Source organism: Squalius cephalus (genome assembly GCF_949319135.1).
Source record: "Squalius cephalus genome assembly, chromosome: 2".
In the NCBI taxonomy this organism is placed as follows: Eukaryota; Metazoa; Chordata; class Actinopteri; order Cypriniformes; family Leuciscidae; genus Squalius; species Squalius cephalus.
In genome coordinates, this window is record NC_137123.1 from 32306713 (window position 1) to 32321451 (window position 14739).

Sequence of the window (14739 nt, forward strand, 5' to 3'; positions counted from 1 at the left end):
TGCTTCCTAGAGCTCTGTGCCACAGGCATCCTTACACACCTGATATTCTCAGGTTGAGCTGGATTGGTACTCCCCTCGTCTAGAGTGTTCTAATATAAAGTACTCTGCTCCCTAGAGCTCAAAGCACATGCCTAGTGGTAGGTTTTATCTATAACCCCCTTGATAGTCTGGCTACTTTAATGCATAATTAAGAACTCCCCTTGTCAAAAGGGTTGTTATGTTGAGTAAGTTGCTCCTTATGGCTCTGTACAGGAGCTATGCCAAGCTGAAAGGCTTGTGTAAGCAGTCTGCTTCATGGATTTTCTGCTAGAGTCTAGATATGCTATTGAGTCATTGGCCCTTTCTGGGCCTCCTTAACCCCCTGAGGTCGGATGACGCGCGGGCGCGTCAAATCGATGTTTACTAAATGTTTCTATTAATATCTCCGCGATTGTGCAGCACACATATATGGTTCTGATTTTGCCGTAATCGATAGATTCTCAGCTTCAACGTCCTTATTCTCGCGAGATCGTACGTGACTCACACAGAGAGCAAGAGGGAAGACAAGATGACTGTTCACCTTGCGTGATTGGTGGGCTAGCTTGCCTGTCTGCATTTTGTGTAAAACCAACCAATAGATGCGGTTGAAATCCCTAAGTACCCTCCCATCTCCTCACAGTGAGGAAAATACCAAGCTGACATGGAGAGAGAAAGAGTAAAAAAGTCCGCGAAAGAAAAAGACCGCGAAAAAAACATGGCAAAAACATATATAAAGAAGAGGAAAAGTAAGAAGAAGACGAGGAGAGATAATGGCGAAGACACTGATATTGAAAGACGTACTTGCGGCGGTTTTGGAGAGCAGCGACGAGGATGAACGAGTTTCCGAGCCTGATGGATTTTCTTCTGATGTAGATGATGAGGATTATGATCACAGAAGAGATCCAGTTGAAGACGGGTAAGCATATTTATTTTATAAAAACCTTGTTCGCATGGTGCACTTTGTGCTAGGCTAACTGTGACCATCTTGGCTAAAATAAGCTGCGCTGCTTTTTGTAAATTATCTGAACTTGCGCCTTTAGCAAAGTGTTTACTTTATGTAAAAGTTATTTTCTTGTGTAAAACTGGGGTAAGTTACACTTAAAAATAGTAACGTTGTAGGCATGTAGGCTGTTCTTAGTGTTCTCCTTTTGATAACTAATGTAATATTTCTTCACCTCAATTCACAATTTGAATAACATTATCTCTTGTAGTGATGCATCGATATGTTTTGGCAATTGACTATTTTATCATATTTTTTATACTTGTATAGATGTGGCTTGATCTTTCATATCATTTTATTTATTTTTGTTTAGTAGGCCTATGTCTTTAAACGATAGGGTATATCGCAGCCACCTCACTTGGCAGGAGTTACGTCCTGCTCCTTATGTGGGTGGCTAGCATAGAAGTCGCTCCCCTCAGACGTCTTCAACTGAGGGCAAAGCTGCATGGTTCAGACCTGTTGGCTTCACTGGGTTTTCAAGTGGGCACCCCACTTCACCGGTGTTTCGTCAACTAGCCCACGACACCTCAATGGGGCTTGACAGCAAAACCAGCGTCCTGGATCTGCTCCCTCAGTCATTCAGGACTTCACCACTCAGCTCTGACCCCCACCCTCTCTGCCAGCCTGGTTTAGCCACCGCTCGCTCCTCTTCAACCACAGCCACCTGGATGCTGCCTCTGCCTGCTTTGATATATTATTCACCAGATGCTTACGAGTTGCCCCTCTAACCCCAAGAGTCCCCAATGCCCTCCAAAGTGACTGTCCTGGGAACCCCCTGCAACCCACCTCCACTGGTAAATTCCAGGCTCTCCAACCCCTCTGCTGGCTCTCAGAAATGAGGGACTGATACTTCCCTAGCTTGCGTTCATGTGCCTCCTCAATTCTTTCCTCCCAGGGTACCGTCAGCTCTATTAGGGCCATCTGCCTTGTTGCCTGGGACCAGAGCACAATGTCTGGTCGGAGGCTGGTTACGGTAATCTCCTCCGGAAACTTGAGTTGCCTTCCGAGGTCAACTCTCATCTCCCAGTCCTCTGCTGTACCTAGGATCCCTAAACATCTGTCCTCCTTGCCCGCCTTCTCCCCAGGCCTGAGGAAGCCAATGAAGCGGGGGCCTTTGTATTGGGCCTTGGTTCTTTTCCGCTTCCTCTCCTTCTCCAATCCATCGGCCAGTTGTGCCAGCACCTGATCATGGCGCCACCTAAACCTGCCTTCAGTCAGGCCTGCTCGACAGGATGACAGAATGTGTTCCAGGTTTGCCGGTCTCTTACACAGCACACAGGAGGGATCCTCTGTCAGTCTCCATCTTTGGAGGTTTGTTGGTGTTGGCAATACATCATAAACGGAGCTAAGAAGGAACTTTATCCGATGCCCCTCCATATTCCAGATGTCCTTCCAACTGAGGGATCTTCCTCTGACACTTTCCCACCGGGTCCAGCTGCCTTGCTGTTTCATGGCTACTGCCCTGGCTTGTCTACTTTCTTCCTCCACAGCCCGAATCTCCTTCTGCACCATCCCCTTCCGGTCCTTTGCCCTTGCCTCCTTCCAGCTTGCTCGGGTGATGACTCCCAGGCCCAGCCTCCCCTGAGTCACCGTCCCCATGATGTCTGCATGTTGTAAGCGCTCCTCCGCTTCCCTCAGAGCTCTGCTGGCCTTCCACTTCCGTCCCGTCTTCACTACGACGTCAGCCTGTCGCACAGCCTGATCATCACTGTCACGCAACATCATGGCCAACCGAACTTTGGCTGTCTTAAATTCTTCCACGACTGATGTAATTGGCAATTGCAATTTGCTCCCTGAGCTGTACAGCCCTATAGAGCAAAACCTTTTGGGGACAGACAGCCACCTCCTGAGAAAGCTGTTAATTCTCCTTTCCAAAGCCTCCACTGTTGTCAATGGGACCTCATACACAAGCAATGGCCACAAAAGCCTTGGGAGGATGCCGTGTTGGTAGCCCCATACCTTGTACTTGCCGGGCAGGCCACTCCTCTCCAGGGCTTTCAGCCATTCTTCTGCTTGGTTGAGCATCTCCCTCACGCTTGCTTTGTCAGTCAGATCGGCTCTGTACCACCTCCCTAAGCTTTTTACTGGTCTCTCTGTGACTGTTGGGATGGTGTCTTCACCGATCTTAAAGCGGAAGCGGTCCTGCACACGGCCCCGCTTCAGGACCAAGCTTCTCGATTTTGAGGGCTTGAACTCCATCCTCGCTGCTGTGGTAAGCTCTACCAAATCTTCCAAGATCCATCTGCCCTCCGGGACTGACCTCGCTGTTATTGTCAAGTCGTCCATAAAGGCCCTGATTGGGACCTGTTGGACTCCACTTGACAGCACAGCTCCCCGTCTAGGCTTCTCCACTGACTTGACGAGGAGGTTCATCGCCGCTGCGAACAGAATCACAGAGATGGTACATCCGGTCACAATTCCGACCTCCAATCTCTGCCAATTGGTAGTGAAGTCACCAGAGGTGAAGCGCATCTTAAAGTGCCCAAAGTATTTCCAAAGAAGCAGCTGTACCCTTTGGGGGACGTGATAGGCTCTGAGTGTCTGGTCGACCAACTTGTGCGGCACTGTGCCATAAGCATTTGTTAGGTCAAGCCACAGGACTGCTAGATCTCCCTGGTTCCTCTTAGCATCCTCGATGATCTTGGAGATGACGCTGTTATGTTCGATGCAACCAGGGACTCCTGGTACTCCTCCTTTCTGAACAGAGGTATCAATATACTTGTTGTTAATCAAGAACTGGGTCAACCTCTTTGCCAAGATTCCGAAGAACACCTTCCCCTCCACATTCAACAGCGAGATTGTGCGGAAGTCTTTCAAACTGGAAGAGTCCTCCTGCTTGGGGATGAAGCAGCCCTCGGCAATAAGAAAACTGTCTGGCAGATGGTTCTTCCTCCACACTATCTTAAGTAACATCCAAAGACGTCTCCTCAGCCTATCACAGTTCTTGTAAACTCTGTACGGAATTCCATTTGGCCCCGGTGCAGATCTTCCCCTTGCCTTTCGGATGAAATCATTAACTTCCTGCCATCTGAGTTCTCCCTCGTCAAAGGAGATGGTCGGCTCCTCTAGGCTGCACAGCTTTCCTTCCAGGTCGAGCTCTTCCTCTCGCCTTGGGTCACTGTGCACCTTACGGAGGTGCTCTTCTACCTCCTCCTTACTGGCCTTTAGCACTCCTGATCTTTTAACTCCAAGGAGCCCTGACAGGTACTTGAAGGGGTTTTTTGTAAACTTGGCTCTCTCCTTTTCCCGCCTCCTTCTATCCCTTCGCTGACACTCCGCTCGGCGCAAGATTTTTATGCGCTCCCTTATGTAATCTCGCATCTCTTTAAGGGCAGGTTTTTAGTATTCAGGAGCCTGCCGAAATACCCTCTTCAGTCTTCTCAAATCGCCTCTGAGTTCTGCAATTTCCCTTGAGCGCCTATTCTCTCCAGCATGCTGTAGGCTTTTGGTCTGTCTCTGCTCCGTCCCAAAGCGCTCTACTCCCATGTTCCAGATGATGGTGGACATTGCCTTTATCTTCCTGCCAATGTCACCCGCGAGAACAGACTCAAGGACTTGGTCTATTTCCCTGTCGAAAGACTCCCAGTCTTTCCTGGCTGCTGCTGTTGGCCACAGCACTAGCTTTTTTCTTTTTTCCTCTCCCTCAATGGCCCGAACCTGCTGACCTGTTTCCTGGCTGGCTTGCCTCTCTTGATGTTGCTGGTCGTCTGATACACTGTAAGTATTTGAGGGAATGCTGGCTCCTTCGCTGTGTGCATGGAGATTCTGGGTACTATGGTCGGACACCTGACCCTGCCTCTCCTCCGTCTCATCAGGTTGCCCTGTGCGTTGCACACAACTGTGCCGCAAACAACCCATCCTACTCTGGTGTATCTTCAGACCCCTATCGCCTTTACAGATCTTTCCACACCTACAGACTCTAGTTATTCCGTTGTTCTGAACCGTTGTCCTTTGATCGTCATCCGTGGTCATAACAGTTGTCTGTCCTGTAGGTCGCTCATCCTCCCCCGCTCTCGCACGACCTTGGGGGTATCTTACAATAAACTTTTCCATAGCGACTTAGGTTGGGTACCTCCTCACGGAGGAAGTGCTTTGGCTTGCCAAGCCTTGGCACCCCGTTTCTGGTCTTCCCCAGATGCCAGCAGTCTCTCCCCGCTGTCACTACTCTTCCGTGGTTGCCAACTAGTCTTTCCTAGTGGTCACTGAGTCACCAGATGTGGAATGTCTTTAAACGATAGGGTATATCGCAGCCACCTCACTTGGCAGGAGTTACGTCCTGCTCCTTATGTGGGTGGCTAGCATAGAAGTCGCTCCCCTCAGACGTCTTCAACTGAGGGCAAAGCTGCATGGTTCAGACCTGTTGGCTTCACTGGGTTTTCAAGTGGGCACCCCACTTCACCGGTGTTTCGTCAACTAGCCCACGACACCTCAATGGGGCTTGACAGCAAAACCAGCGTCCTGGATCTGCTCCCTCAGTCATTCAGGACTTCACCACTCAGCTCTGACCCCCACCCTCTCTGCCAGCCTGGTTTAGCCACCGCTCGCTCCTCTTCAACCACAGCCACCTGGATGCTGCCTCTGCCTGCTTTGATATATTATTCACCAGATGCTTGCGAGTTGCCCCTCTAACCCCAAGAGTCCCCAATGCCCTCCAAAGTGACTGTCCTGGGAACCCCCTGCAACCCACCTCCACTGGTAAATTCCAGGCTCTCCAACCCCTCTGCTGGCTCTCAGAAATGAGGGACTGATACTTCCCTAGCTTGCGTTCATGTGCCTCCTCAATTCTTTCCTCCCAGGGTACCGTCAGCTCTATTAGGGCCATCTGCCTTGTTGCCTGGGACCAGAGCACAATGTCTGGTCGGAGGCTGGTTACGGTAATCTCCTCCGGAAACTTGAGTTGCCTTCCGAGGTCAACTCTCATCTCCCAGTCCTCTGCTGTACCTAGGATCCCTAAACATCTGTCCTCCTTGCCCGCCTTCTCCCCAGGCCTGAGGAAGCCAATGAAGCGGGGGCCTTTGTATTGGGCCTTGGTTCTTTTCCGCTTCCTCTCCTTCTCCAATCCATCGGCCAGTTGTGCCAGCACCTGATCATGGCGCCACCTAAACCTGCCTTCAGTCAGGCCTGCCCGACAGGATGACAGAATGTGTTCCAGGTTTGCCGGTCTCTTACACAGCACACAGGAGGGATCCTCTGTCAGTCTCCATCTTTGGAGGTTTGTTGGTGTTGGCAATACATCATAAACGGAGCTAAGAAGGAACTTTATCCGATGCCCCTCCATATTCCAGATGTCCTTCCAACTGAGGGATCTTCCTCTGACACTTTCCCACCGGGTCCAGCTGCCTTGCTGTTTCATGGCTACTATATTTATACTGAATATAAAATTGTAAATCTCTGTAGAGTTTTGAAATGGAAGAGACAGTATTCACACATCTCTTTCAGGTGTGTGTGTTTTTTTTTTTGTTTTGTTTTTTTTTTTTGCTGTGATTTGGGGTGGACAGGACAGCTAGCACATGTGATAAATTGGAATAGATAAAGAGAAGATTAGCTGAAGGATATGTCAAATCCTCACACATCCTCCACATTCTTGTTAGGTGTAGATTGATGTGTGTGTGTGTGTGTGTGTGTGTGTGTGTGTGTGTGTGTGTGTGTGTGTGTGTGTGTGTGTGGAATCTGGAATGAAGATGAGAGGTGTAAACTTTATTTCAATGAAATTGATAATGCAAGTCCTAACTTATTTGTTTTTGTTTTTTTTCAGAGAGGATTCGCAGCTACCAGGGCCCACTGTAACACAGGCAGCCTCACCTGTGCCTGCCATCAGGTCACCACCAGCCCCTACACCGCAGTCATCATCGCCACCCCGGCCAGCCAAGAGGTCCCGTACCCCCCAGCATCAACCAGCACCCCCACCTACACAGCAACCATCATCATCAACCCGGCCAGCCAAGAGGTCCCGTAACCCCCAGCATCAACCAGCACCCAAACCTACACAGCAGCCAGGTCCACTGTCTTGGAAGACGGAAAAAGACCCAGACATCGCTCCCCCTGTCTCCAGGTTTCAACCAGCTCGAACACCAGGGCCACAGCTCAGCTCCACTTCCACATATACACCTCTCGACCTCTTCAAACTTTTCTTCCCTGTACAAACTGTACAAACACTGTGCCAAAACACAAACAAGCAGGCTGCTAAACAAATGGCACAGGGAAAGAAATATAAATGGTTAGATGTGAACGTAGGGGAGTTTTACAAGTACATTGGACTGCTTCTGTACATGGCCATGGTGAAACTCGACAGCATTGCAGATTACTGGAGACAGAATCACTTCTTTTCTTTGCCAATTCCAGTACAGATCATGCCACGGGACAGATACAGAACACTTTCTTGGAACCTTCACCTTAGCGACCCTGAAGAGGATGTCCAGAACGACAAAAAAAAGGGCACAGCCGACCATGACAAACTTTTCAGACTGAAACCCCTGTTGAACACCATCAAAAATGCCTGCAAGTCATTTTATCATCCTCACAGAGATGTGGCTGTGGATGAAAGAATGGTTGCATCAAAGGCCAAAACTGGGATGACGCAGTACATGAAGGCAAAACCGATAAAGTGGGGATTCAAGTTGTTTGTCTTGGCAGACTCACGGAATGGCTATACAGTGGACTTTTCCGTTTACACCGGCAAAAGTGACATCCCCTCTGGACATGGCCTTTCCTATGATGTTGTGATGTCCCTGGTACAACCAGGTTACCTTGGCACGGGCTACCACATTTACATGGACAATTTTTATTCTAGCCCCAAGCTCTTCAGGGCTCTCCATGAGCAAAAATTTGCTGCCTGTGGGACCTACAGGGAGAACCGCAAGGACTGCCCTCGTACAACAAATAACGCCCTCACAAAAAAATCAGAAAGAGGCTCCATAAGATGGATCCGGGACGGCCCCCTCATCTATGTAAAATGGATGGACACGAGGGAAGTATCAGTCTGCTCCACACTTCACACAGCACACTCTGGTAACGCTGTGCAGAGGAGGGTGAAACAACAAGATGGCTCTTGGACAAAGACATCAATCCCCTGTCCCACACCAGTTATGGAGTACAATGCACACATGGGGGGAGTTGATCATTCAGACCAGCTCATTCAGTATTACTCTGCACAACACAAAACAATGCGCTGGTACAGACACCTGTTTTACCATTTTCTGGACATTGCCACCACCAACAGCTACATCCTCCACAAGGAACTCTGTCTGGCCCAGCAAACAACACCCATGACACACAGAGCTTTCATGGAGGAGCTGACTGTTGAACTCTGTGGTAAGCCTCTCCACACTGCTCCGTTCCCGGTACCTGCAGGTCATATTCCTGTGCCAATTGCCGTTCATGCAGCAGATTCTTCCACAAAAGCCACCACAGGTCGCAGCAGGTGTGCGCATTGCCAAAGCCAAGGCCAGAGAAAGGACACACCTTGGAAATGCAGGGAGTGTGATGTTGCGCTTTGCGTGCAGCTGGACAGAAACTGTTTTGCAGCATGGCATGACAGCTGAAAAACTGAAACATTAAAACATGCACATTGTGTAAATACTGTAAATAGTGGTGGGTTTCTGTGTTATTTCTTATATATATATATATATATATTAGTTCATCTTTGGTTTGAAAAAAAAAAAAGTTGACAAGTTGAAAACATGAAAATGTGTAAATTTTGTGAATATTGTTAGTAGTGAGTTTTTTCACAAAGTAAACGTTTTGCTTGAAAGAAAGACCTGTTGTAATGCTACTTTTTCATTTGCACACATCCCATAAAGCTTGATATGTAGTAGGAAGTTATTTTAGTCCTATTTTATCTCAGTCCCTCTAACATTTGGTGAAGGCAGAGTCACAGACAAAACTTGTTCTAAAAAAATGATTTTTCAAAATGTCACTTTAGACAATTATTATTCATTATCTACTATTTTATTCATATATTACACTACTTTTGTGACCCTAAGACTTTGGTAAACCCATATCAAGGACCAAAATAATTCGTCCACATGAGTAATGGTATGTTTCAACAAGAGATTTGAAGAATTTCAAAAATCGGACTTATATTTTTCACCTTTTAGAGCCAAATTATCCCTCTCTCTCTCTTTACACAATGCTCTAGGACAAGTGGTGAGCTCATCAGTAAGAGAGCTGGGTTTTCTCTGCACATTTTGATATAAAACACATGGGATTATGTTATGTAATTGCCTTTTAAAAGGTGAATTTAATAAGATGTGTAAAATTGAAGAAAAAATGAAAAAATGCCCTTAGACCTCAGAGGGTTAACAGCGTACCTTCAGCTGGTGTAGTACCCTTAGTGACTTATGTGTTTGTACTAGGGATGCACCGAAACCAGATTTTTGGGGTTCGGCTGAATACCGAATCCACTGGTTAAGATTCTGCCGAATCGGAAACCGAATACCAAATCCTACTCCCATCCTCAGTCCATTAACACAGTAAACACATTAATGAAGTAAACAACGTCCACAGCAGTGTATTTTTCAATTTATTTTATTTTAACTGTAAAAAAAAAAAAAAAAAAGAATAGGCAACATTATGCCAGGATGACAAGTGGGAAAAGCTATTTTGACAATTACCATAGGCCCATGTTTACCCTATTTCAAGATCCAATCAATATCCAACATATTAGCATTTTAGATTTATAATCCCATAAAGTAGGCTACCCCCAAGTACAAACCAAAACCTTTCAATAAAAGTGCACCAATGCAAAGAAAAGTATTTTTCTTTTTTTTTTTAAATCAGAATATGTTTGGTGACTTAACTGAAATTAATGTAATTGAACATTTACTCAATAAATATTTACTCAATAAATGGCTGTTGTTTCGTTTATAACAATAGGCTACGATTAGAAAAGTAGCCAAATATTAAGAAAAATATTAAGAAAAAAAAAACACACACATTTCCATGCATCATACTTAAAAAAAAAAATATATATATATTATGGAATAGAAAGCTCCTGCAGCAGGTGCATTAGCACAACAGGTAGCCTCAAGCTACATGACACAATTTAATTTATTAATATTACACTTTTCTTTAAAGCTCACTTTAACCTGTTAACCGTTGCCATAGTTCAAAGTTACTATCAGATTTAATTTTATACCTTGACAAACTATACATCATTAAAAATATATAAAACTCAAGTTTCAGTATTTTACTACTATTGTATTCTGAGAAACTTATAGCGACAGTTATTTCTTAATTTGTGTCAGGAGTTATGAAATGAAAAAATGAGTCGATACCTTTAATATGAATTATGCGCGTCAGCCGCTCCCATTCATAAAAAAACTCCCGTGCTGTCGTCATGAAAGCGATTCACAAAACAACGTCCCTCAGGGCTTTAGCTCAAAAATGTGCAGATTTGGAGAAATATTGATATTCTCATAGGTTTACATCAGATTTCTATAGACAGGAATAATATTTATTGAATTTATACCCAAATGCGTCGATGTAATCATTATGAGCGCTTGGATACACTGATACTGTTTTTTCAATTCATACCAATAGCCTGAGGGCGCTATATGCACAATAATAGTCCATATATGGAACATGAAGAAGAGCCATGATCATGTGACATTCCAGGACGTCACTGATACACACAAAGCTACAGAGATCGCGCTGTAACATGCAGATAAAGATGTTTTGAAGACAATAAACATGATTGCAATGATATTTGAGTTACCTGTGTTTTTCAAGCCATGCCAGGTATTTCCATAATAATAGATTGTATTTATAATGTAATGCTAATCGATATAGACTTTCTCATTGTGCAGAACACTATACAATAGTATATGTTCTGTCTGATTTTTTTATCTGATTTTTTTATCTGAAGCCAAATTAGATCACAGAAGATTATTTAAAATACTCGACTTGCGTTATAAAGTAAGTTTGGAGCACAAACATGGTTTTAATCTCATAAATTGTTGTATATTGATGGTGTGCTAAGCTAACATGCTAGCTCTGGGTGCACCTGCCACTAGCAGTTATACTTTTATGATTTTTTTCTAAATAGGAATGCTTACGGAAATGTTTCTTTATTCAATAAATGCATTTGATACAGTTTAAAATGTGAGGTGAACTTTGATAAAAGAAATTAGGGACTGAAACCCTATGAATAGCCTGTGAATAGCCAGTCGTTAGTAACTATAATGCAGACAAAAGAAATGCATATTTAGAGCCATATTTATTAACACCATCGAGTATTTGTATCATATTCCGGTCGTGGCTTAAAATGTTTTCAAGTCCAAAAAAGATTTTGAAATATGTTATTTTTAGCATTTTATATGAAGCTATGGGCTATGCTTATCTATACTTTTATTTTTTATTCATATAAAAATACCCCAAATCGCACGATAATAACACACAAAACACATATACTTAAATCGTGCATTTATTAGAACTTGTTTCGGTGAAGAGATGTCACTTTCGCTTTGTTTATCATGGATGTCCAGAATGAGGAAGTGCACACAGGACGCGTCATGCAGAAGAGGTCACGTTGAATCACGTGAGATGATTGACATCTGGTACAGCGAATGATAAATGTCTGAGGTCAAATCTGATGCAAATCAGGAAGAGGAGATACACCAAGCGTGCCGCACAAGCCCTGAAAAGTGAAGCCAAAACGTCTCGATCGCCCCCTGGTGACTGGTCCTAGTATAGGTCATAAGCCCCGCCTCCCCGTGTTATTCAACGGGACGTGAGACCAACTAAACAATTAAATTACACTTCAAATATCTTTTTTCCAAAGGTCGTTTCTTTCATTTGCTGTCGTTTTTATCACGCTGATGTAAGTTCAAGTGTCTGTTTCAAAAATAAGTTGTGTTTTAGTTAGTTACGTGATGCGGTGGTGTAACGTCATGATTGACAGCTGTGATTGACAGGTTCTCTGAGTGAAGTAGTCACTGAAGCACCAACGGACATTTTTTTCGGGATCTTCGGAGGACTGAGGAGATTGTATTTACTTTATTTTAACAAGCCTCTTGTCGTACTGCAATCAATTTTTAAAAAAGTGTGCAGAATCCACTCTCCCTGAGTGCATTCTGCGAGAGTGAGGGCGGAGCGTTGATTTCGCGGCTTTACTTCCTGCTCACTACTGCGCAGGTCTGGTCCCGAGATCGCTACTGCGCAGACTCAAGTTCCAAGATGTCAGCGCCATATCGGGACACTGGCGGCTTCAGTTCTCATCAATGGAAGAGAGCGAAGGGGCGTCGTCCATCTTTTTTTACAGTCTATGAGATACACATGTAGCTCCGTGCGCTGTTTGAGCTCTTCAGATCGCGTAATTCAGTGTAAAATGAATAGGAATTGTATTCTGTATGGCGAAATATTTTACTAACATATGATAATTAATCAATATTTCTCCAAATATGTGCACCATTGTAATAATTGCCCTGGCGGATTCTGTGTATTATATGTATCTGAGCACAAATAAACCGGAGAAGACGAGAATGAATGTTGTGTGAGTGTTGATTTCTATTCAAAATAACGAACGTTACAGATTCATTATTTTGCACTCCTGGCATACATTAAGAAATTAATGTCACTGCAAACCAGTTTAATCATAAACAGTGGTCAAATATCGAAGCTGGAGTCTTAAAACTTTCTTGTGATGCTGATTTTGTCCAGATCAAGTAAGAGTGTGATGTTTTGACGAGGAATGCATTTTGAACAACAATAATCCGGGATCACCAGTGATCCCTGCCGAGCAAGGGGTTAAATTAACATATAACCTCTAACCTTTCACATGAAATGAGAGTTTCCTTTCAGAAAAACAAGACCCTCGGCATTAACAGGTGACAGCCGGTTGCGAGTGTGGGAACAAATGTCCCCAGCAGTACTGAAAAGTCTTTCACTGGGCACAGAGGTTGGTGGCGCACAGAGGTAGATCTTTGCCGTTTTCGCCAACAGTGGAAATCGCTGCTGGTTTGTCTTCCACCACTGAAGAGGATCCTTTCAAAGAGGAATCAGAGGCTCACTGAAAAAAAAAAGCTTATCTCCACGTCAGCACCCGATGTGATTGCCTCAGTATTGCTGCAATAATACCCTTATTGCTAAGAGTCTGAGCACCTTGAGAACATCCTCCATCAGAGTCCACCTCTGTGCATGAATATGTTGCATACCATCTGTCTTGGACACATAAATGTTTATGGCACGTTTTTATTCTGTTAAATGATCGAACATCAGATATGTCGAATTCCATCGTGTTGACACGTCCTGGATTAAATGGTGATTTGGCAGCCCCAACTCCTGCTGTAGAGCAGAAAAGCCTTGATTTAGCACTTGAAGAGTGCTTAAAGTGACCAACAGTTTTCCTGGCCAGTGCGATCATGTCAGAGACACTTTGTTGTGATTAAAGACTTTTGTGGATGCACAACTGGAGCGTGTGTGCAAAACAGCCAACACTTGGAACCCCTGCCTCGGACATGGCTTTCCGCATGTTTTCAGCATTGTTCCTCAAGACCAGGTGACACTTGTTAGCAGGTATGTCCCACACTCTGATAATTTCTTGCAGTGCATCTGCAATGTTTAATGCGGTGTGCCTTCCATTGAATGCTTCACATCGAAGAATAGCATGTGTGCGCTTAAAATCAGCATCAATCCAATGTGAGGTCACACTGATGTAGGACTATGTAGTGTATTCACAAGTCCATATGTTACATGTAAATGCAAAAGCATGTGCTTCGGCAACGTGTGCTTTTATGCGGGAAGTGATGGACTTGTGCAAAAAAGCGCCTGGAGGGAATTTTGTAACGTGGCTCAAGCAGATGTAGTAGCTCGTTGAATCCAGTGTCTTCCACTATGCTATAGGGCTGCAAGTCAATGGCTATCATTTTCCCAATTGCTGCATGAATGGCTTTGGCTCATGTGTGATCTGAGGCCCACTGTTTGTTCGGTGTAGGGCTAGAAAAGCTGGTAATAGTCAACAGGTTAACACAGGTTTTTAGCTGTGACTGTCCTTCCTTTGCCATACCTGAAATTGCTGCATTTTGGCTGCTGTCTGTAGATTCCTCCATGCACAACTTGTATTCTTTCTGATGTTTCATACGCAAATGTTTTAACAGCGGCGATGTTGTATATTGTTTAGGGTCCTTGCCATCACGAGACAAATCGACATTGAAAAGTGAACATGTAGCTCGACTGGAATCTCCTTCTTTTGACTGAAAGAACTGCCAAACAACACTTTTTCTGCTCACGAGTTCCATTTTCACATTCTCACAGCCTACTGCAGGGGTCGGCAATAGGCGGCCCGCGGGCCAAAACTGGCCCGCCAGCAATATTTTCTGGCCCGCCGGATTATTTTGGAAGTCCGTTTTTTTTTTTTTTTTTTTTTTTTTTTTTTAGCCTATTATTTTACAATAACGGTTTACAAATAGGCCCCGTGTATCATTCGTTACTTATTATTTATCAGTGTGTTATACCCGAGTAAATAATATGTATTAGCCTACCTGATAAAAAATATTTGCACTAAATGCTGCACAAAACTCTTCCACTAGGCTACTTGAGAAAAGCTGTAGCCGCGCCGCGATTTCACGGCCGCATACTGTGTGAAACGCGCATGAATCATGCGGCGCGGGATTCAATTTTAAAATATAAAGACGGTAGCGGTCGGAACTCTGGTGTACTTTGGACGGAGCGGGCGGTCTGACTGACAATAGCCCACTCCCGACATCTTTTGTCAGCGTATCCGC

The 14739-nt window shown here is 44.7% G+C and overlaps 1 protein-coding gene across 1 annotated transcript; it reads left to right on the forward strand.

Moving 5' to 3' along the window:
• Positions 1-416: 416 nt before the first annotated feature.
• On the forward strand, positions 417-8559 carry LOC307149302 (piggyBac transposable element-derived protein 4-like; the record flags this gene model as incomplete). The annotated part of the gene is made up of 2 exons (XM_079855560.1): positions 417-934; positions 6774-8559. Exons 1-2 carry the CDS (start codon positions 789-791, stop codon positions 8557-8559), a joined length of 1932 nt encoding a protein of 643 aa, XP_079711686.1. The 5' UTR covers positions 417-788.
• Between the last annotated feature and the right edge of the window lie 6180 nt (positions 8560-14739).